Source organism: Alosa pseudoharengus, unplaced genomic scaffold (assembly GCF_046254945.1).
Source record: "Alosa pseudoharengus isolate Yale_2024_CS ecotype anadromous, Long Island Sound unplaced genomic scaffold, YU_APseudo_1.1 YU_APseudo_1.1_scf_3, whole genome shotgun sequence".
NCBI classification, from domain to species: Eukaryota; Metazoa; Chordata; class Actinopteri; order Clupeiformes; family Clupeidae; genus Alosa; species Alosa pseudoharengus.
Window position 1 is genome coordinate 28,410,969 of NW_027468718.1, and position 21,689 is coordinate 28,432,657.

Here is a 21,689-nt window from a genome sequence, read left to right on the forward strand (position 1 = left end):
GTAAAGACACTGACACATACGGTATCTCAGTCATTATAAAAAACAGATGGTTAATTGGGCAATAATATAGTGCAGAATAACAATTTGCACAGTGGTTTGAAACTCCTGCAAAGTATAATTTAAAAACACTTGGGAAAAGCAGTTTTTACTGCTTACATTTTGAATAGGTTTAGGCTAACAAAATAAATATAGGGGATTGTGTAGAATATTTAGAAAGATAGAAAGATAGCCCCAGGCTAAGTACCTAAATGCTGCAGAAGTAGTGGTAATCAACCACAGTAGACATGTTGTGGCAAGTACCTAAAAATGTGATGTTTGTGAAACCTTCCAGCTAGCAACGTCAGCCACAATCCCAAACATTGCCTTATAAGAACATTTCAGAGGTGAACCTGATAAAAAATCCACTGGTTGGTTATCATTAACATCAGCTAGGCTCGTGTGACATCCTCTCTTCAACATGTTTGCAAGCATGTGAAGGTACAGATCTTATCAGTTACATTGAGTCCATGCTTTTCCGGTGTGTGTGTGCGTGTGTATGTGTGTGTGTGTGTGTGTGTGTGTTCACAAATATTCACAAATAATAATAATAATAATATGTTTAGTTTATATAGCGCCTTTCTCAAACCCAAGGTCACTTAACATAGTGGGAAGGAAAATACAACAAACAAACAAACAAAACAATACAACAAAGAGAAGCTAAGTGTAACAAGCACTGTTTCCTGTGTCAGTATTGCATACATGCAGCAGCATCAAACAACAGTGGACTTTATAAAAGCGTTTTCCTTTCCTTCTGCCATTTCAGGAAAGTTGTGGATCTCAGCCAGAGAGAGAGATGGGTGTCCAACAATACCTACTGGGAGCTTCGCAAAGATCCCGGCTTCGTGAAGATGGAGAACCCTCAACTGTGGTAGCACTTGGATGGATGCCTTCCTGCGCTCAACATATCATCATCGCCGACAAAAAGAAGCTTTACCTATGCACAATGATGTTGAGAGCTGCGATCTCTATGTCAAGGCTACATGCATAAAACGTTGTGTCGGACTGCGGAACTGAGCGATAACCACAGCCACCAGCCGAAGGCCTGCAGCATCCAGTCCCGTTCAACGCAGTCTCAGACTGTGCCCTCCCCACTAACTCGCAGAAAACAGGTTGGTCAGGGCAGTCCGTCTAAGGCCACCATGTAGATCTACCCCCTTGAGACCATGTCAGGCTTTTGAGTATTTCCTTGCCTTAAAAGAAAAACACACAAAAAACATGATTTAAAACAAAGTTGGCTTACCACCACTACTGTCACACACTTTAAGCTTTTTGTGACCGCTCAGTTGATTTGTTACAGCGCTATATGGGTTAGGCCAGTGTTTGAGCTTAGGTCTCAGTGAACTATACCTACAATATATCATGCATGTTTAGAAGGCAGCTTTTTCATTGGCATATGCTGAAATGACTTGTCACCTCATTTGTAGATTTAAAAGTAGTGGTATTTTTGTAAAAAACAACAAAAAAGATGAAGAAAAGTGAACACATTAAAATGATAAATAGGCATCCAATCAATGTGTGAGCCTCACCCACAGGCCACAGAGCCTTGTCCGTGAACCTCTATCATAGCTGTACTCTCTCTTGGAACACACGCGGCTCTGGTTTGATTGTTGAGAATGTTCTGTGGAGTACACAAGTGGACACTAGTCATGTGTGCACATGCACCCAACGTTTGATTTATCCCAATGACGCACCCAAAGAATTAGATTTTATTGTAAATGATGTTGAGAGCTGATCTCAAAGACAATGTGCAGCTCTGTAGTTGCCAGCAGACTTCAGACCTTGTCCCTCTTTTGCCTCTATGAACTCATCATTTGGACTTCCACACAACATCCTCTGCTTCTACTCTGCTTTTTTCTGTTTTTACACTATACAATTTGACGTATATCCACCAGGAAATACCAGAGCCGTATATACAGTACCTGTATACTGTATACGGCTCTGGGATATACATACCACTGGGTCCCCCTGCTGGCTGTCAGTAGGTACTACATAAAGAAACAGAAGGCAGTCAGAGATTAGGGGCTTAAACCACATTCTGTATTCCAGGCACACAGAAGTCAGAGGCTTGGCAGATAACTGGCGTGAGGGAATCATACAGATAAATAGAATTTATGATTTTCATAAGCCAAAGAAGAAAGAATACTCAAACAGAAATGTGAATGTTAAATGAAGAAGTTATATATACCAGGAGAGTTTATGGCCATGATACAAGGCTTTACCAAAATGACCAGTGTACAGGACATTTGATTTAAAGACCTTTCCATCACCACTGCCTTGCATTTTTTTAGATACACATTCCATGCTTTTTTTACACACAATAGTTTTGGAAACTACTATCGTTTTTAACATGCTTTAGTTTACTACGGAATCATTATTTTCTGATTCTTAAATACATGTAAAACAAAACTTAAATACAACAAATGCTCAAATTGATCAAGACATCAACCATACATCTAAGCAAGCGATGTATACAGTTTTTTTTTTGTAATTGTTATAGGCTTGTTTAAATTATATTAAGGACCATAATCTTCTTGTGTTCTGTAGAACGTTTTGTCCTTAGGTTACAGGAAAATACATCACAGATATTAGACAAGTAGCCTGATGTGTTAAGTACTCAATTCCATAGCTTCACTCAACGCAGTGTGTTGTTCACTGTGTTAAGACATGTTTCACTGCGTCAGCTCCACTTGCTGTGCCTTAACACATCTACTGAACATCGTTTGACCACAGACTCTTATGATCCAATAACTAGGAGAGTGTTTCCTCAACTAACACTACCGCTTCTACATAGCTTACCGGCTCTCTCCTAAAGCAGTGTCTGTAACAATGGGATGAACAAAGCTGGACTTGTGCTCTCTACACCCCAAATGGCTGATTCTACTAAGTCACATAAATCTTCCCTGCAGAGCAACCACTCATTGGCCTAAGGGTCATTTTTCTTGAAAATGGAAAGGGAATTCCAGTCATGCTGTCCAGTGTGCTTATGTGTGTGTGTGCCACACGTGTACTTGATCAAGGTGGTGAAGTATAGAAAGACTTGTTACTATGTATAATGGTGGACAGACAACGCAGTGTACATCAGCTGCTGATTCCGGCTCTTGATGCGGTCACTCATTTTACAGATGAGTAGTGAACAGCAGTTATCAATACTGTGTTCACTGTGCAGAAGCATCAGGGTGCATTGCCATATTGTGGCAATGGTTTTGACCAAGGATGGTAATGACGTGGTAATATGCATATTTATTGGGAGTTGATTGTTGATTGAACTGCTGTAACGAAGACTTCATATGATGATCAAATGTTGTCCAGTTAAGAATTTTATATTTTAAGACATTTTGGCATCAAATAGTTTGCTGTATCTGAAGTCAGATAAAGTCCTGTTGCTGATCTTGGTTAACTAAAGCTAAGCTAAGGGACTCAGTGTCTGATTAGTCACATTGTACTGTTCCTTATATCTGCATGTATAAAAGACATAGCCTGCCAATGAATGTTGCAAATGCCTTACAAAAATATTTTGTTTGTTTGATTTTCTTGTTTGTGTTTTTCAATTGGGAGTTTTTTTCACTTTGGATTTCCCCCCTAAGCAGACATGCACGATTGCGTGCTGTGATGGGCTGTCATCTTTGTTACATCAATCCATATAATGATGGGTTCCCTCTGAAGAAGTGCAATTGTATAAGAACATATCTTTCCATGAACACTGTACACTGCTGCTACATAGTGCTTGTTCTAATATAAAAAAAAACAACTATAGAAAAAAATCATGCCTCCTGTTGTTGTATTAGTGTGGGGGACATCAAGCAAAATTAGTGTTGACTGCACAGGCACTCCAGTTAAACAATTTCAAACAGCTGACAAGATGACAAGATACTTCCAGATATACATGTGTTTGGTTCATTTCTATGGTGTCAGAAATCTGAGTACTTGATCAAGGATCAAGCGTCTTCTGTTGACATTTACAAACATGTATTAGCACAGTACATAACCGGATGTAATTCAGGAAAAAAATAAATAAAATCATGTATCTTCAATATTGATATATTTATTTCAAACAGTCCACACACTGGAATCTCAATCCAATGAAAAAGTGATTGAACTGAAGTACATATTCATCTTCAAACAAATGGTGCCATAAAAGGCTACTTCAACTTTAAAAGTTTCAGATACACGTTAACAATCAAAACATGACCTAAGTATGTATACTGGTACTTTATTTAGATTGGTGTTCAAAATGTATAACTTAACAGTATAACCAACCCCCTCGATTTACATACTGTGGTATGAAAAAGTTTAGGCACCCCTCTGAGGCTGCATAATAAGAAACAGTGGCATGCCATTCATTTTCTAATAAAAGCTGAGTACTGGGGTATTTTCCAGACAAAGATTTTTAGTGTAGCAATATTAAGTTGTATGAAATTAAATCAGATGTGAAAAATAGGCTGTGCAAAGATTTTGGCACCCTTGTCATTTTTATTGATTTGAATACCTGTAACTACTTAGCATTGATAAATTGGAACACACAATTAATTTGGTGAGCTCATTAAGCCTTGAACTTCATAGACAGGTGCATACAATCATGAGAAAAGGAATTTAAGGTGTCTACTGTAATTGCAAGTTGTTCTTCTCTTTGACTTTCCTAGAGTCAAAAAGAGTGGCAACATGGGGGCCTCAAAACAACTCTCAAATGAAGATTGAAAACAAAGATTGTTCAACATTATGGTTTAGAGGAAGGCTACAAAAAGCTATCGCAGATATTTAAGCTGTCAGTGTCCACTGTGAGGAAAATGGAAGCCCACAGGCACAATTCTTGTTGAGGGCAAAAATGGCAGGCCAAGTAAAATATCGGAGAGGTAAAGGCGAAGGATGGTGAGAACAGTCAAAAACAGCCCACATACCACCTCCAAAGAATTACATCATCTTGCTGCAGATTGTGTCACTGTGCATCGTTCAACAATTCAGCGCACTTTGCACAAGAAGCTGTACAGGAGAGTGATGCGGAAGAAGCCTTTTCTACACACACGCCACAAACAGTCACTTGAGGTATGCAAACACACATTTAGACAAGCCAGCTTCATTTTGGAATAAGGTGCTGTGGACCGATGAAGCAAAGATTGAGTTATTTGGTCATAACAAGGGGCGATATGCATGGCGCCAAAAGAACAGCGTTACAAGAAAAACACTTGCTACCCACAGTAGAATTTGGTGGAGGTTCCATCATGCTGTGGGGCTGTGTGGCCAGTGGCAGCACTGGGAATCTTGTTAAAGTTGAGGGTCGCATGGATTTCAATGACAATGACCCAAAACACTGCTCAAAATCTACTCCATCTATGCAAAGGAACAAGTACAATGTTCTGGAATGGCCATCCCAATCCCCAGACCTGAATATCATTGAAAATCTGTGGGATGATTTGAAGTGGGCTGTCCATGCTCGGCAACCATCAAACCTAACTGAACTGGAGATGTTAAGGAGGAATGGTCCAAAATACCTTCATCCAGAATCCAGACACTCATTACAATCTATAGGACGCCTCTAGAGGCTGTTACTTTTGCAAAAGGAGGCTCTACTAAATATTGATGTGCTTTTTCTGTTGGGGTGCCCAAATTTATGCACCTGTCTAATTTCGTTTTGATGCATATTGTACATTTTCTGTTAATCCAATAAACCTCAATTCACTACTGAAATATTAATGTGTCCATCAGTTATTTGATTCCAAACACCCAATTATTTTATAAATGAAAATCATGGAAATGGTCAGGGGTGCCCAAACTTTTTCATACGACTGTATGTAAACCTGTGTGTTGTGAGTATGATCAGTCATTCTTGAGCCAAAAGACATTTTTTTAACAAAACATGAAGCAAAATTTAAATAAAATAAACTATGCAAAAACAAATTAAACTACATGTACCAGTATTTCACATATTCTAATCTGTAGAGATATATTTTAATATAATCTCACAAATATTGATCTCACAATATCTTTGTGATAGGGCTAAGTTATACTTGCTGTTAGACCTCGCATCCACGTGCGTGACGAAGCACCAAACAAACGCAGAATATACATGGCAGCCATGATACGTACATGTATGCGTCGTTACCAGCAACTATACTGCTCAAAAAAATTAAGGGAACGCTTACAGTTTGCCACAATTGTTAAAACACATTTTCCACCCTTTTCTCCATTCTCAAACTATTCACAGAATGTCTGACAGTTCTTGCAAAATAAAACACTCACCTCAAAAGTTTTACTTGTGCTCAGAACCAAACCGTGTCAGAGTACCGATCCAGTGTATGATCAAAGTGTTCCCTTAATTTTTTTTAGCAGTATGTAATGGGGTCTAGGGAGTATAACGGTACACAAAAATCATGGTTTGGTGTATACCTCAAGTTTTGAAGTCACAGTTCGGTCCATTATGTCTCAAGAATGACTGTTCCATAATTAATTGAAGACACCTTGTGTACAGGACTACTCCATGGGAATTTGTCCTATACGTTTTCATAAGGAATAAGGTTTAGGCCCAAGGAAAATAAAAGGACCAGCTAGCCACAAAAACACTGTCATATGTCGCTGTACAATTTAATTTATAGAGCAGGAATGACTTATTTCATCGTAGCCATGATCTTGATATATTGAAGCGCACTGTGTGCTGCGTCATTCTGTGCGTTGCCAATAGTGATGCCAGTCCCATGGCACACAGTCACTGGTATGGTAGATAGCTGCACTAAGCACTGGTACTGCCCGTTCACTGTCAGCTCATCTGTGAATGACACACAGGGTGGTTAAGAATTATTTCCAGACATGCCTGAGGCCTCATTTACAAAACTTCCTTACGCACAGATTTGATCTTAGACCGTGCTTACGCTCAAATCCATGCCAATGCTCAGATTTTCTCCGATTATCTCCAAGTCAGGTTCCAACCTGACGTACGACCATTTCCTTGTTCCTTGTGTACTGCAAGTAATCTAAGGTCCAAGAACTTGGAATTAAAAAATTCCAAGACCAACAATCTCATGCCTTTCTTTGCCATATGCATGATCAATACCAGCAGAAGTTTTTTGAAGTAGTTTTTAAAGACTGGGCGCAGCTTAATGTTTCATGGTTTGACACAAAACTAATGAGAATCAGCCTACTTAAAAAAGTGAAAAAAGGTGGGCCTATAGCTTAGCCTACTTATTTCATAACATCTAAAATAAACCACGAAGGCCTACTATAGAGTGACTAACATTCTTACAGGTGATCTAGTATATATTTTGTGTTCTCTTAATAATATTGATTAATATAATGTCCAATTGCCCTCATTTAAGAGATGAAAATTACATTTGTGCTCATGGTATTCCCAGCTCCGTAACAGAAAGGTAATATTTGCATGTAGGCTATATAATGTAGGCTATAGGTATTTTATATAATCTATACACCACCAAGGGACGGAAGTTATAGTCTGAAAGCAGGGCCTCACATCCTCATATATGGGACGCTATCTTGGCAATCTGAAACCCAGCACACAGCGTATTCTTATTACGACGCAAAGCGTATACCCATCTTGAGTTTTTCGCCATGCCTTTCTCTTTTATTACACAATGCGCCCAGGGGTGTGGCAATTAACGACCTACGGTGTGGTCTGGCGCATTATATAAAAATTGTTATCTTACACCATCTAAAAAGCATTATGCCACTGACCAAGAAAAACATGGTCTATAGCGAAAGGCGCATATGAAGCTGAAGATGCACTGTCACGAGGGGCCCTATCTCGGCGATCTAAAACACATGGTCACTGACGAATATCTTAGGGGTTTGTCCAGTCCACATTAGGGGTGATTTTGTTATCAAACGTTGGCCGCCTGGTGCAAAAAGGCAGTTCTTATATTTCTTAATCAGTCATGGGTGTGTATGCTTTGAGTTATGATAGCAATATGCTTTGCGCTGCGCCAAGATAGAGCCCGAGATGTAAGCAGCAACTCTTCTGCAGGATAAATGTCCTTAGGTTTTTTATTCAATCATTCGAACTCTATTGGGGTAAGTATTGCTTACTAATGATATTGATGAAGGGGTGTACGATCACTTCAGAAATTATCTAAGATCAAATTAAGGGTGGTTTCTACGCATTTTTTTTATAAATGAGGCCCCTGGTGTAGCTATTCCAATCCATATTTCATTTCAAGCTGATGAAGAAGCTTAATCACCTATATTGTGGTAAATGATCTCAAAGCCCTGCTCCTGCGATATGTCCTGCATCATCTGGACGTAGTCTGTGTTCGGGATGCTGAGAGGAGTCCTCCGCAGTTGAGAAATTGTATCACTTGTCGAGTGGCGCAGACTTTCCAAGTAGACTATGGGCTTCGGTGTCTGAGGATGTGAAAGGACTGTTAGGCAGAGTTGAAAGAGGAAGCCATTTGAAGGACTGTTTAAATATTTTCAATGATGAGAAAAACTAACTTAACATACCCATGTAATTTCAGCGGACCCTGATAGGCTTTGGAGTTTCTCAAGAGTTTTCTCAGCCGCAACCTTCTTGGCCATTTTCTTTGAACTTCCCGTTCCTAATATATACATTCATGATGACAACATTTCATTGTTAATTATGGCATGTTTAGAGAACTCACACATCACATGACTGATACATTTAAAGGCACAGTCAGCGATTACACAGTAAGTTGTGTTTGTTTTGTTATATTTTTGGGGCTTTTTGCCTTTATTCTGACAGGATAGTGAAGATAGACAGGAAGTGAGTGGGAGAGGGGGAGATGGGGTGGGATCGGGACATGACCGCAGGTCGGATTCAAACCTGGGTCCCTGTGGGCACTTGGACCCGTACATGGTACGGGCGCTGTAGCCTGTTGCGCCACAGCGCCCCCCAAGTTGTTTTATGTGTGTATTTTATGTGATTCGAGCACAATCACTGACTGCACCTTTAACTGACCGGACAGTACTGATAAAGCAAATCCTAGAACTCACATTAACTTGGTCCTGCTAATATTTTACCATTATGTTTATACACCTCACAATCTTTAAAAACACACACACACACACTTTCTCTCTCTCACACACACACACATCAAATAACACATTCTCTAAAGCTACCGGTCTCCATGAGGTTCTCCAGTCTGCAGGTGACGGAGAACTCCTTGTTGTGGCAGGGACCTGTCTCCATCACCACCACATACTCAGGGAGATGCCATGACCTCTGAAGAGCCAGCTCCTGTGAGGATGGATCAACCTTGTTTCAACGTGTGTAAAACAACATCCACAAAAATGAGTTGCAACGAGTAAGCTATACAGAAAGGACTGAAATCTGAGAAACAAACAGAAGAAAACACAGAACAACACCTGTAGCACTCCGACAGGGTTCTGCTGATCATTTGGCTCACAGAGTCCGTTGTTCTCAGTTCGCTGAAGCACAGGCCTACAATGGAGACACAAAGCATATTAGATGTCTGGTCCAAGTCTTTTGTGTGCATGTCATGTTAGTATACTGTATTGTACTGTACTACAGTGTAAACTAGCTTACAGAGCCCCAGGATCCATTTCCAAGACCTTCAGTGCAGCCTCAGCAGCCTGATGTTTTGCAGCTTTCTTACTGAATCCTTGACCTGAATTTCCAGAAAGGACACAAAAATCAGCCTCTGAGCTTGAATCTTGACATTTCCTCCTCTTAACTGACATCCAGATAATGCCAATATGCATTTCCAACTACACAAAATGACTAATTAATCCTTAATAACAATATTATTATAGCACAACAGAAAACACAATGTGACTGACCTCTGCAGGTTATTTCACCTATGGTGACAGTAAAAACAAAATTCGGTTGATGTGGTGTACCCTCTGCTTTCTCCATGTCATAAATTGGAAGGCAATCAATTTTCGTGCCATATTCATGAAGAATTTGAATGGGTGTTTTCTCAGGACATGCCATTTGAGTTTGCTCGGAAATGCTGCAATAAGGGTATGACATTCTGTCAGACGAAAAGGAGCACAGGTAGCGTGCGCCTACAGTCCACTCATCAAAACAGTGAATAGTGAAGTTTACAAACACTGAGGTATAGATATAGCGCAGTAGTGTGATTACATGGACAGTGTAAGCTTTCTTTTAGTTATCTATCTATTCTTTCAAACGTTAATATTTATGTTAACACAAAGCTTCTTGCCAGTTTAGTTAGGCACTCCCTTTAACGGACTGATGCCGGTAGATTAATGGACAGCAAAATGCAATTTCACCTGTTCGTTTTGATCTCACAGAATGAAAAGTTGCTGAAGTGATATCGAACATAAGTTAACTGGTAAAGCTACTTTCAGAATCTAACGTTACTATGCGGCAAGCTAATGTTAGCCAACGTGCGTCCGGGCAAACTGTTCTGGCAAGCTAGCAAATGATAAGCTACTAAGTAGCCAAAGGAAGATGTGCGCTCGCGCGCACCCACACACGCACGTGCCAGAAGTTGCTAAAATGTTGCCGACTTATTATTAACGCAGGCGACCGACCACATGAACACAGAAACACTTCATCTAATATCTGAATTACGCATTTGTTTACTTCTTCGTAGCTAATGTGTCCATCGGACTCCACCAGTAGAGATGTCTTCCCAAAAGCAGGCGGGTTTAATGGCTGACGTAATTTGTAGGCCTATCGCAGTGTAACATGAAGTTGCTTGCCCAATCATAACTGTCCAAACTTTGACTGGCATGATTAAAAGCAAATTACATTTAAAACATTCTTGTTGCGGGCTTTTTCATTGGTTTATTACAATGCAGTCCTTGATGATTTCGTTTATTTTTTATTATTAGCCTATTATTAGTTCAGGGTCATGTGACACAAAAGAAGACCATTGTGACTTCATTACACTTTAGAACTCACATTGCAACACATCTCAACTGGACTGCCAGCACCCCCTAACCCTAAAGCCACGCGAAAATGTGAGTGTTCATGTTCATGAAAGAACAAACCCACTAAATTATGGCTTTCTAATTTCCAACACTCATCTGTTCCTTACATAACATTACTGCACAATTGTTGCAGTTGACCTAACCTCTGATTTTTCTTGACAGGCAGGTGGTACTTCAGGACATGCAAGAGCAAATGGGCAAACTGACTGCTCTTCTGAAGGATGAGCGCAGGTCCCATCAGCATAGCTGCCGTGCGGTGAGACGTACTCCTCTTTAACCTGTGTGTGCTCCCTGTTATACAATTTTGCACTTCCTTGAAACTTTGCTTCTCTTCTCACAGCTGCTGGAAGAGTCTGACAGGCGGGCAGAAAGAGTCAGGCAGATGCATCAGCTGGAGATGAAGTAGGAGCATCCTACTGCATATTTGTCTGCATATTCTCTTAGCATTATGTCACCCCTCCAAAGCGTTCTTGTAGAGTCTTGCTAGTATTTCTTATGACCATTCAGTCTATCCATTAAATTGAATGTGAGAATGAACCAACAAAATACTAAAAGGTCTCTTCCAACCCCAACGTTTTAGCCAGCTGGTCGAAGCACACAAAAAGGAGATCGAAAATATTGTGGAGCTCCACTCCCAACACATGGAAGATGAAAGGAGTTACGCAGCTGAACGCTATGGTAAGAACACTACAGAATTGCATTCTGCTGATTCTGGTTTCCAGAGCCTTTGATTTCTGTCCTTTTGGTCTATACAATAGCCTTGCTGGAAAAAGACTATGACTTCCTGAAAAGCTCCTTTCGTACCTACAAGGTGAGGATCCCATTCCTCCTACTAGTCTGTTGATTATTATTATATTATTATTCGGTGAAATAGCTATTTACACAAGTCCGTGATGTCATTCACTTAACTCCTTTTCTAGACATTCTGAATTAAGGCAACTGTTGTTCTGTAATTCTAAAAAGGATTGTTTGGGTTTAAGGACAGCATTGTTGAAGAAATGCGCAGCAGTTGGCTGAAAAAGGAGAACAGCTGGAGAGAAGAGCAAGAGAGGGATCTCTTGGAGCAAATGATGAGTTGTGAGTATTGGAGATACGGTATATTATCTACTATTATGAATCTGAATTTTTATATTTTGGCAGAGACAAAAATGTAGAACAGTTACTGCAGTTGCTTGAACAGACTGTTGCAGTGTGTCACCTTTTCCATTGTAGTAAAGAAACAACTGAGCCAATGTGAGACGGAAAAGGAAGAACAACGAAAGGCCTTTGAGGCTGAAATCGCAGAACTACATTCTCATTACAGCACTGAAATAAAGGTATTATGGAAACTGTATAATTCATTTCCCAACTAGAAACAATATTAGCTATAAAATATTATTATGTTTGATGTGGCCTAGGCACTTGAAAAGGAGCTGTCAGAAAAAGAGGTATCCGTCACCTTGTTGAACACTGCTCTCATGCAGACCCAATACCAGCTGGAAATAATGGTAAGACTGCAGTCATTGCCAGCTGTCCCTCATTCTGAAAAAAACAAACAGTTCCTCTCCTTTTCTGACGCAGGATTCCTGCGTCTTTTTACAGATACATAACTCCACAGTGCTCCCCTGTCTTCTTACAGAACCATAACTTCACAGTGTTCCCGTCTTCTTACAGAACCATAACTCCTAAGTGTTCCCCTGTCTTCTTACAGAATCATAACTCCTCAGCTGTTGACGCTAAGAAGGAGCTCACCCGCAGGCGAGTGACCATTCTGCAGTTGACTCAGTCCAACGCAGCACTAGAGTGACTGTGAGACCCACAGTATGGATATGGGTTTGCTCTGATGAAGTGCATGGACGTCCTTTAGCACTACTGCACACATTGAAAAAGACTTTGAATCTATCCTTATCGTGAATAAAAGATTGTATCAGAAATCTCAACACCAATTTATCCTGTCCTCTTTTATTATTATTATTATTATTATTATTATTATTATTATTATTATTATTGTTGTTGTTGTTATTATTATTGTTATTAGCTTTAGCTGTGGTGTCATGTAAAGGGAGGAAAAGTAGCACTAGTGAAATCAAACCATGTTTTAGCTAGGTTTCTGTTATGTAAAACTGTTCCTTTAGAGCAGGGGTCGGCAAATAGTGGCCCGCGGGCCAATTTTGGCCCGCCATCTATTCTATCTGGCCCGCGAGATGACGTTAATTTGCTGTTGAATGAATTTTTTTTTTAACCCCATGTTTTTAAAAAGAAAAAAAGGCCTACAGCAATCCCATCAATTTCAAAACATTTATTGAGGTATAGATGATAGTCCTACTAAAGTGACAAAACAGGTGGAACATCCTTGCAGTTATCCATGACGCACAGGTCGGAACGGTATTGGCACGCGAGTGCGCGTAATCTTGTGCAAAAAAACAACAACAGTGTCCTGTCTCCCTCTTCCAGTGGGCAAGGTCAAAAATAGCCTATGTTACGTTAAATTAATAGGCTTGGCATTAAGAAATGCAGGCAGGCTCAACACATACCTCTGCTTCCATTCTTCTTTGTAGGTCCTGCATTCTGAATCAATTTTTCTTTTCAAGGCTTTTGACAACGACATTTTGCATCGATAACTAGCATATAGCAATGTTCAGCTAATCATTTACACGTCATCCAAAAGAATAATATTTGTAGCCTACACATTAGTTACGGCAAGTTGCTAGGCAAGTCGCCTGTTTCATGAGAGACGACAGGAGATGCAGCAGGCGGCATAAAAACAGCGCACATAAGCAAATAAACGTTTTTAATGGAATTAAATTAAATGCATTTTAAAAGTTAGATGATGTTTATTTTAATATAATATAATAATTAATAATTTAAATAGTAGGCCTATAACCCCCCCCCCCCCCCCCCCCCCCATTACAAAAGCTATGGCCCGCGATGCCATTGTCTGAAAAAAAATTGGCCCGGGTCCAAACGTAATTGCCGACCCCTGCTTTAGAGGGAGCTACAACAAAATCAAACAAACACTGGACTCACAATTCATAGTCGATACCATATATGTTTTTGCAAGATTTTTTTTATAAATCATAATTCTGCTCTTTCATGATACAATTGTTTTTTTTGCTGGGCGACAGGGCCGTGGACTGCTAGGGATGGGGAAAATGATTCTCTTCCGTAGTGAGTACACTGGTTGGGGCATTTGCTTTTTGATACCATATGCTTTCTTGCTTACATCATTGTTCACTTCTGTCAAGATGGTGAGCAAGTCAACGCCCCTGGTGAAAAACATTGATGTGATTAATGTAATGTGATGTTCACTGGGTGTTCCACTTTATCCAGGATACTGTGTTATGACGTCATTTCTAAACCTGTACAATTACAAATTTGAAATTTCACAGATCATTTTTGCAATGATTTATGCACACTCAAAATCTGAGTTTACATACTTACTCAGGCACCAGTAATTGCAGCTTTTCACATAGTGACTGAATGAACCATGTGCCCTCCTTTCTGTCCCTGAAAGAGGCATACTCTGGTGTGGTGGCCATGCCTAGCAAGAAGTCTGCATCAGCTGGAATGGAGTTCGCTCCTGCATTACTGGAGAGAGACCCGGGACCATCAGTCTGGAGGAAGACGATTTGCTGCTCTTTATGGCCCTGGCACGCCTGGATGAAGAAGAGTTTGGGCTTCTCCTTCAAGGAGGGGCAGAGGTGCCCTGAGAAAGGCTCCGTGAACTGCTGAAGTCTGACCTGGTTTCCATCCACTCCGTAGATGGTGCCGTTGAGGCCGTGGCTGAGCATGCAGCACACAAAGCAGTCCACCTGGGAGTGATCCCTCCTGCTGACCTCCTTCAGCAGGCACAGTATTTGCTGCTTGGTGCAATCCCGCCGGACCTCTACCTCAAAGCCCAGCCACTCAAACACCTCCTTCAACCTCGCTGAGACACAAAGACATATGGATAATCAGTTAACACATTACAGACCTGTTCTATAACATTGTAAGTAATATTTTATGTGAACACACACTACAGTTCCTTGATGATTAATCCATAAATGATTCCAAAAGGAGTAAATACTTCCTTTCAAACACTGACTCATCAAATGCAAAGGCACTTGCGGGCTATTGATGTTAAGCGATGTACAGTAGTAAAAGAGTAAAAATAAACTAATCTGAAAAATAACCATGTTTAGTCACGTCAACTAAGTGGTGCAATAACAAATTTAGGGGAGGTTTTCAACTTTTTCACTTACTTTCATCAAATTGTGTTCCATCTCTGTTACCAAGTGGCGTAACAGATTTTGAGAACTCATGATTATTTATGATTAAGCAGACGCCTCTTTTATCCCCCTTCATGTCATATTTTGGCAGGTCCTAAAACAGAGAGCAAATACACTTAACTTTTTGTGGGCCTAAAGCAGTAGGCCCTAACTTTATTTCATTAAACCTCAGTGCAAAGTCTGTCTCACCATGACATTGTGACTGCCTTGTTTAAGATCCACAGGGACAGAGACAGAGAAATGAAAGCTCTGCACTGAAATAAAAACATATTTGGACACAGACAGTTATACAGAGTCTTAAATTACTGTATTAATGCAGGTTATGAGAACAAAAACAGTAGAATAGCCCACTAATAGAGTTCTGTTACCCTCACTGTTGTCAGTGCTGCTAAGACTCAGACTTTCTAGTTCTTCTGTTGGGGCAATCAAGGACTCTACAATAAAGTTAGTCAGTCAGTGCAGCAGAAAGAGAGCAGTAAGATGGAGCAAATATGCCCCCTGACCAACCACAACCAACCTGGATGTTCAGAAGCTCCTACGATTCTAGATTCCTGAGGACAACAGTGAAAATGCTTCCATAAAATGTCTCGAAATATAGAATTTGTAACGAATGCACAACCTTAACCCTTAACAATGAATCATTTATACCCACCTCCGTTGACGGGGAGAGCTCTTTACAGAAACATGATGGTGGACGAGGCTCTGAAACAAGAACAGAACTAGCACTGCCAATTATGTCCAAACTAAAACCTATTAGAAGAGTACTAACATATGAAACTTTGTCACTACCGTCAAAAGAAATGTTGGATGGATGCTGACTTAATGCGTCCTGAAAAAAAAAAGAGAGCCTCTAAACATGATGATTAACATATGCAAGTCTTCCAGCATCAGTTAGTAATGCATGGGATTTGTGCATTCATGAAATGTGAGATGAAAGTGATGTTGTTTTACCTGTGAACCAACTACCATCTCTGACACGCTAATTTTTCCTGCTGCTGTTTCTTGGAATATGTGGCCTATGTTAATTTGATTTGGCAGTTGATTTGAACTTCGATCTGGAAAAAAAAAGAAAAGAAATCCAGATATATTAATCGCCAGCTTTGTCCACAGGTACCTCAAGAACAGCTCTGATATACATGTATCTATAAATTACAGGAACGTCTCTCTGTGTGTTTGTGTGTCGCATATCTGCCGAACCATTCATCCGATTGATTTCAAACTTGGCAGGTGTCTTACTACGGGCACGAGTAAGTGCAGTACCAGGTTTGACGTAGTTTGAATAAAATAGATTGTTAAAGCAACACCAAAGAACTTTTCCTCTGTTGCACGCACGCTATTTGTTTATCCAGCAACGGCTTTGCAAATAACGATGTCCATAGACAAGGTAGAATATGTTGCATGATTTTATGAAAGTATTATGTATTGCGACATCATGCAATTCAAATGTGTAGTTTCTTATGTCTCATTCCATCGAACTAAAAGCCCGCTACCCGATCTGGCAAACTTACATAGTGCGGTTATAGCCGATAGAGGGCCGCGAAGCGAATGCATACGTGCCGTTCACCCTGTTACGAGTTGATGAACCACGGAAACAATTTTGGAAACATTATTTTAAGGTACAAAAAAATCTTTGGTGTTGCTTTAAATATATCAGTAAAAGAAGCACACTCCCCCTCTCACTCACACAGCACTGTACTGTAGGCTACCAGAGAGGATAAGCGGGGCTTTGGCAGAACTGAATCCGCGGGTAAAAAGTTAAGTGAGTGCAGGATGTGTGGATGATTATCATGTCTGACCTCAACAATAAAGACTCCCTGAATGCGGTTTGCTTGCATAAAATGATTCCGCAGATTTTGCAACAACACGGCAACAAACACCGGTATGCAGTGGCTATTCAAAACAACGTAAAAAATGATGTGCAATAAACTGACACTTCGATTAGCTTTGAAAAAATTCACATGCAGCCATGCTTCAATTCTGCTCATTGCACATTTATTATATTATAATATAATATTCAGTATTCATTATTGAATGCTTGGCTGACATTTTGGCTGAAGTGTTTCCCATGTGTTTCATGCTATTTCTAAAGCAGGCCTACCTGCAGGCATGTAATTGACCTACATGTTTTCTTTTTTTTTAAAGTATTTTTTTTTGGGCTTTTTATGCCTTTAACTTGATAGGACAGTGGGAGAGAGAGTCGGGGCGGCATCCGGAAAGGACCACGGGGCGGGAATCGAACCCGGGTCGTCTGCGCACGGCGCAGGCGCCCCAGCCAGCTGCGCCACGGCTGGGGCCGACCTACATGTTTTCTACAGGAATAGCATGTTTGAATGGGCACTGCACTAGTAACTTAAAACATCATGAACATCTTCATACTCACCAGTTTCTCTTTTAAATTGGTCAATTCTTTTTGTCAAGATGGGGCAGACAGATGATAGGCATTTCTTCAAAATGTCCAAATTTTCACTGCTCAAAAGATCCTCTTTCTCCAACTCCATCAGAAGTTGAAGAGTAGTCTGAACAACAAGACTGGCATTAGAAAGATTGGCAGGCTTTGACTAATTAATTTTGCAACTAAAAGCCATTGCAAAAAAAATGAGTTTCCCAGATTCCATTTATTTATATCAGACCATTTCTGTAACCTGTTATTCATTATTTCTGCTGAATTACTAAATAATACAGGCAAATAAAACATTTCAAAACAATGAGTTGAAGCATTATGCATGATTTTACACAAATGTGCAAATATCAACCAAAAAAACAGCTCATTTGATGGGCATAATGCCAACAAGCAATGAGGAGTTGTAGTTGAAAACTAATAGACTAATAGGCTAAAGGCCATGCACAAACCATGTAAAGACCAAGCACCAGACATTTGTAAAAGCTTGTTGGCATAGACATACAGTACTTCAAAGTGGCAAATAGTTTCTCTGGTGGAGGAGTATTGATCTCTGACTGTTTTCAGTTTTCATCTCTGACAATCCCTGTAAGTCTTTATAGAAGAATGAAGGCTAGACAAGTGACTTCATATTAAAGCCCACTGTTTGGATTCAGATGTTCATCAAACAGGGGTGGGGTCATACTGTTTGTTCATACTGTCATATACATTCTGTTGTTAAGGTTAACAACCTTACAATCAAGTATTCCTTTCCAAAATAATCACTTTTTCATTCTGTGAACCAAACCCAGACACGATTAAAAAAATGCAGAATTAACTGAATCAAAAGGCAGTGAGTTGTCACTACTAGTCTACTGTGCTTTGCCACACCCCTACAACATTCACAAGAAATTAGGAGGACACTCACCATTTTGTCATGCAGTTTGCTGCGAGGTAGAGTTTTGAACAGCAAAAACTTCATGCTTTTAAGGTCTTTCTCAGTGATGTTTTCAGACAGTTCAAAGAGGAGCTTTCTGTGTGGATGAATGACAGCAATTTACTTTTGTAACTACAAATTATTTATCCTAATGATTCTAGGCATAGATAGGCATAGTAATTTGTTTTGTGAACCAATATGGGACTTTCGAGAGTTAACAATAAAGCCAATACTGGGTGAGCCCAGATACATTTGAATTTGCTCTGCAGGCCGGTCTGGAAATGTACCCACTGACAACTGCATTTGATGTTGATGTTGATCTGAAGACAGATGTGTTTGCTGCACTTCTGAAACGATTTGGTAAGAGTTTACTGGGTTCACCTCGGTTCACCCAGGCTAACAATCCAACACTGGTATAGGCCAAAGTATCCTAATTGAATGCAACAGAAACACTGTCCGTCACCTGTAGGGCCCAATGAGGCTTTCCCCTGGCTGCTGAGCTGTTCGGAGGCCCAATTGCCGTATCAAATCTTGCCGATGACAAGTGTGAAGCAGCTCTGTGAGTAAAGAAGTATTCTCGCTAGACAAGAAGTCATTGTTCATTAGCAAGCTGAACAGCTCTCCGGTAGAGGACAGAGAGCTTAGATCACGACCAAGGAGATCAACGGAAAGGAACACAAGTCCCTGGGCATCAGTCTTACTGAGAGACTGCTCCACCTGCAGCAGCAACTCCTGGAACTCCATTAGCTAGGAGGAACACAACAGGATGAATGGGCAAATTAGCACACACAAATCTACCATCCTCAGGAAAAGATGTGATATCTTATAGGCTACTAATTGGAGTGGTATGCATTCCTGTGTGCCTACATAATTTATAAACCTTCTTTTCTTTCAAGGAAAATACAAAATGAAACAAAAAGCAAAAAGTTTCCATCCTCCTGCTAGACACATGTGCTGTGGTCCACATCTCAAAATGATTTTAACCACAAGAAAATAATGGCAAGCAAACAGGCTGCAAGTGATAAGCTTATAAGAAATATGAAATAGGCATATTTCTCAGCTGTGGGGTCAGCTTACATGGACAGGCAAATAACACCAGAGCCTAGCCTACTGGGTTTAAATTACCCCCAAAAAAAGGTAATCAATAGTAGGCCTACTAACAGACAATAAGTGTCTTTAAGTGTAGGCTACCTGCCTCTACGGAGATATAAGGAATTACCCGTCAGAAAGGTTGCTGACCAGACTGCAGAAGACTGTCAGATGCCATCGCGTTTCGAAGCGGAGCGATAGGTTTACCAAAAAATGACTGTCCCGCTTACCTTGTCGGTGTTCTAAAGTGGAACAAAAACATTCCTAACATAGGCCTACGTATCACCACTGCTTTCGAAAACCAAAAGCCTAAAAGTCACAACTATTGCTCAATAAAGACCGCAGGGATCAACAAGGAAGGAGAACGGAACGGAAGCTCGGAATCGAAAGTTTCTCACTCCACCCACTTCACTTGGGTTGAGGCTATGTTGTCCATGTGCGTTTTCATACAAGTTTATTATTAATATCAAGAATAGGCCTAGATATGAAGACACTATAGTCTGCAAGTAAGGAAGCAAGATTTGTACTCGAAATGTAAAAACATTTTTATTAAGGAATAACCCATAAGGTCAACATACAGCAATGTCAAATGAATGTAAACCTATTAAGCATGGACAATTTAAAAAGCACAATACCAAACTGTCTACTACACACTGACACCCATAACCCAACATAATTTAACATTAAACAGACAGACAAACAGTCGAAATAAAGATGCCTAATCTATTGATTTGAGGAGTAGCCTATAACCGGGAGGTCTTCATAGTCGAGATTGCTAGATGAACGGTCAGGTTGAATCCCCTGTATTTTGATCCTGAGCCAGCCTTGACTGAACCTCTGGAATTTAGAGTAGTTAGCTCGTGTATCTTGGACGACGGACTCTGAGGGGTAAAACAGAGGTTTTTTTTAATCACTACAAACACATAGGCTACGATATTAACCTATGCTGGAAGTGTCATCCTTGGACAGACATAGATAAAGTGTAGCAAGTAATTATTAGAAAATTATATTCACACGCCACAACAACAGAAATCCCATGTAAAGAGAATAACATACGGTCAGTAAACAGCGAGCGCAGTGTAGTGATGTGCTGCTGGGGCCGGGGCAACTGGCGACGACCAAGTCCATGGGTTCTGGATAAAACACAATCCACGTAAATGTCCCAGAATATCTGTGCGAGGTCCCAGAATAAATCACCGTGTTTTTGATTATCAGAGGATTTCAAGAAGACCATGAGTTCCCAAAAGGCTGGAACGTTATCTGCGATCCTCGGAGTGCGCATTTCTAAGACCAGGACAGTGGACGAGTCCCAGCACTGAGGATCGACCCGGTTCAGGGTTAAAGGGTCGACCTGGCCCGGTCTCTGGGCTTGCAGAGGCGCTGTGCAGGCGCAGCCAACCAATAGAGCCACGGCCAGTCGAATAATGAAGAAGAAATTGTCCATCTGCCATGACACAGATATATAGGCTGCTGTAAATATTAATCTCTTATTTTTTCTGTCCTTATTTCATAAAACCATGTCAAAATGACAGCAAGTGGACTATTGTGTGTTGGAATTCGTGCATAGTCACAACTCATAGCCTGATATTCAAATTGATTAAATGAAAAGCATATGCCACAATATATAGGATACAGAAAATAACCTACAAAATACTATTTCATTTCAAATCTATAAATGAAATATTGTAAACATTGTTCACATCACACACAATAGGCCTAGGGTAATGTTTGGTTATGAATAGAAATCAGACTATTAAATCAGAGACCCTACTTAGAAAGCATGAAAAGTTTATTCGAAATAATGTGCGGTCTTACCTTGAGGATGGTTCGAAATTAATGCTGTTACAGAAAATGTTTTCCATCTCTCCTGCAGTGTGCGACGTCAATCTTGAACTAGGGGGTTGGCCAGATGATCATCCGAACACTCGTATTTGCTTTGCTCTGGACATTAGGCCTAACATATGTTATTAGATAAATTATAAAACGAACATATTCACTGTAAAAATTGCTAGCCTGAGTGATTGTTAATTCAACCTGTTGACTTAACCCAAGGTTCGTCCTAATATTCAGTAGCCTATATGCTTCATTAGGCCTAATAATGATGTGCGATTGTTTATAG

At 40.2% G+C, this 21,689-nt stretch overlaps 5 protein-coding genes across 18 annotated transcripts in view; 2 read left to right on the forward strand and 3 right to left on the reverse strand.

Moving 5' to 3' along the window:
* osbpl6 (oxysterol binding protein-like 6) overlaps positions 1 to 4,070 on the forward strand; it is a 39,785-nt gene extending 35,715 nt beyond the window's left edge. For all 7 annotated transcript variants that reach the window (XM_076263826.1, XM_076263832.1, XM_076263825.1 and 4 more), the window contains one exon: positions 803 to 4,070. In XM_076263826.1, the coding sequence (XP_076119941.1) occupies positions 803 to 911 (109 nt within the window). In that variant the 3' untranslated portion in view covers positions 912 to 4,070. The remainder of the gene's footprint in view (positions 1 to 802) is intronic.
* Positions 4,062 to 10,643, reverse strand: prkra (protein kinase, interferon-inducible double stranded RNA dependent activator). Of its 3 annotated transcripts, none has more exons than XM_076263834.1 (8): positions 10,571 to 10,643; positions 9,799 to 9,971; positions 9,545 to 9,626; positions 9,364 to 9,439; positions 9,118 to 9,235; positions 8,482 to 8,576; positions 8,220 to 8,382; positions 4,062 to 6,796 (listed from the first exon to the last, which is right to left on the reverse strand). In XM_076263834.1, exons 1-8 carry the CDS (start codon positions 10,591 to 10,593, stop codon positions 6,639 to 6,641), a joined length of 888 nt encoding a protein of 295 aa, XP_076119949.1. In that variant the 5' UTR covers positions 10,594 to 10,643; the 3' UTR covers positions 4,062 to 6,638. The 3 variants fall into 3 exon arrangements, with proteins under 3 accessions (XP_076119949.1, XP_076119948.1, XP_076119950.1); XM_076263833.1 differs by having other exon boundaries at positions 9,118 to 9,253; XM_076263835.1 differs by having other exon boundaries at positions 9,118 to 9,253; positions 10,255 to 10,627.
* Positions 10,644 to 11,099: 456 nt separating this feature from the next.
* Positions 11,100 to 12,833, forward strand: LOC143100558 (flagellum-associated coiled-coil domain-containing protein 1-like). The gene is made up of 8 exons (XM_076263836.1): positions 11,100 to 11,176; positions 11,261 to 11,322; positions 11,501 to 11,598; positions 11,679 to 11,731; positions 11,901 to 11,997; positions 12,133 to 12,236; positions 12,318 to 12,407; positions 12,611 to 12,833. Exons 1-8 carry the CDS (start codon positions 11,102 to 11,104, stop codon positions 12,704 to 12,706), a joined length of 675 nt encoding a protein of 224 aa, XP_076119951.1. The 5' UTR covers positions 11,100 to 11,101; the 3' UTR covers positions 12,707 to 12,833.
* Positions 12,834 to 13,948: 1,115 nt separating this feature from the next.
* Positions 13,949 to 19,944, reverse strand: casp10 (caspase 10, apoptosis-related cysteine peptidase). 6 transcript variants are annotated; one of them, XM_076263839.1, is made up of 13 exons: positions 19,801 to 19,944; positions 18,945 to 19,228; positions 18,473 to 18,578; positions 17,548 to 17,683; positions 16,119 to 16,222; positions 15,957 to 15,996; positions 15,820 to 15,869; positions 15,685 to 15,739; positions 15,536 to 15,601; positions 15,357 to 15,421; positions 15,141 to 15,261; positions 14,341 to 14,827; positions 13,949 to 14,165 (listed from the first exon to the last, which is right to left on the reverse strand). In XM_076263839.1, the coding sequence occupies exons 2-13, from the start codon at positions 19,223 to 19,225 to the stop codon at positions 13,991 to 13,993; spliced, it is 1,686 nt and encodes a 561-aa protein (XP_076119954.1). In that variant the 5' UTR covers positions 19,226 to 19,228; positions 19,801 to 19,944; the 3' UTR covers positions 13,949 to 13,990. The 6 variants fall into 6 exon arrangements, with proteins under 6 accessions (XP_076119954.1, XP_076119957.1, XP_076119955.1 ...); XM_076263842.1 differs by having other exon boundaries at positions 15,536 to 15,580; positions 15,685 to 15,718; positions 19,701 to 19,944; XM_076263840.1 differs by having other exon boundaries at positions 15,685 to 15,718; positions 19,701 to 19,944.
* Positions 19,945 to 20,189: 245 nt separating this feature from the next.
* Positions 20,190 to 21,014, reverse strand: LOC143099905 (protein FAM237A-like). Its single transcript, XM_076262815.1, has 2 exons — positions 20,627 to 21,014; positions 20,190 to 20,451 (listed from the first exon to the last, which is right to left on the reverse strand). The coding sequence occupies exons 1-2, from the start codon at positions 21,012 to 21,014 to the stop codon at positions 20,294 to 20,296; spliced, it is 546 nt and encodes a 181-aa protein (XP_076118930.1). The 3' UTR covers positions 20,190 to 20,293.
* Positions 21,015 to 21,689: the final 675 nt, after the last annotated feature.

Excerpts from the sequence above, each read along its gene's own strand:
- casp10 (XM_076263839.1), bottom strand. The coding sequence starts at position 19,225 with ATGGAGTTCCAGGAGTTGCTGCTGCAGGTGGAGCAGTCTCTCAGTAAG. Across the intron at positions 15,997-16,118 it reads AGATGGTAGTTGGTTCACAG|GACGCATTAAGTCAGCATCC; the intron begins GTAAAACAACAT and ends TTTTTTTTTCAG. Across the intron at positions 15,870-15,956 it reads ATCCAACATTTCTTTTGACG|AGCCTCGTCCACCATCATGT; the intron begins GTAGTGACAAAG and ends TTCTTGTTTCAG.
- LOC143099905 (XM_076262815.1), bottom strand. The coding sequence starts at position 21,014 with ATGGACAATTTCTTCTTCATTATTCGACTGGCCGTGGCTCTATTGGTT. Across the intron at positions 20,452-20,626 it reads GCGCTCGCTGTTTACTGACC|AGTCCGTCGTCCAAGATACA; the intron begins GTATGTTATTCT and ends TTTACCCCTCAG.
- prkra (XM_076263833.1), bottom strand. The coding sequence starts at position 10,593 with ATGGACACATTAGCTACGAAGAA. Across the intron at positions 9,627-9,798 it reads AGGTGAAATAACCTGCAGAG|GTCAAGGATTCAGTAAGAAA; the intron begins GTCAGTCACATT and ends CTGGAAATTCAG. Across the intron at positions 9,254-9,363 it reads ACCCTGTCGGAGTGCTACAG|GTTGATCCATCCTCACAGGA; the intron begins GTGTTGTTCTGT and ends CGTTGAAACAAG.
- LOC143100558 (XM_076263836.1), top strand. The coding sequence starts at position 11,102 with ATGCAAGAGCAAATGGGCAAACTGACTGCTCTTCTGAAGGATGAGCGC. Across the intron at positions 11,177-11,260 it reads ATCAGCATAGCTGCCGTGCG|CTGCTGGAAGAGTCTGACAG; the intron begins GTGAGACGTACT and ends CTCTTCTCACAG. Across the intron at positions 12,408-12,610 it reads AATACCAGCTGGAAATAATG|AATCATAACTCCTCAGCTGT; the intron begins GTAAGACTGCAG and ends GTCTTCTTACAG.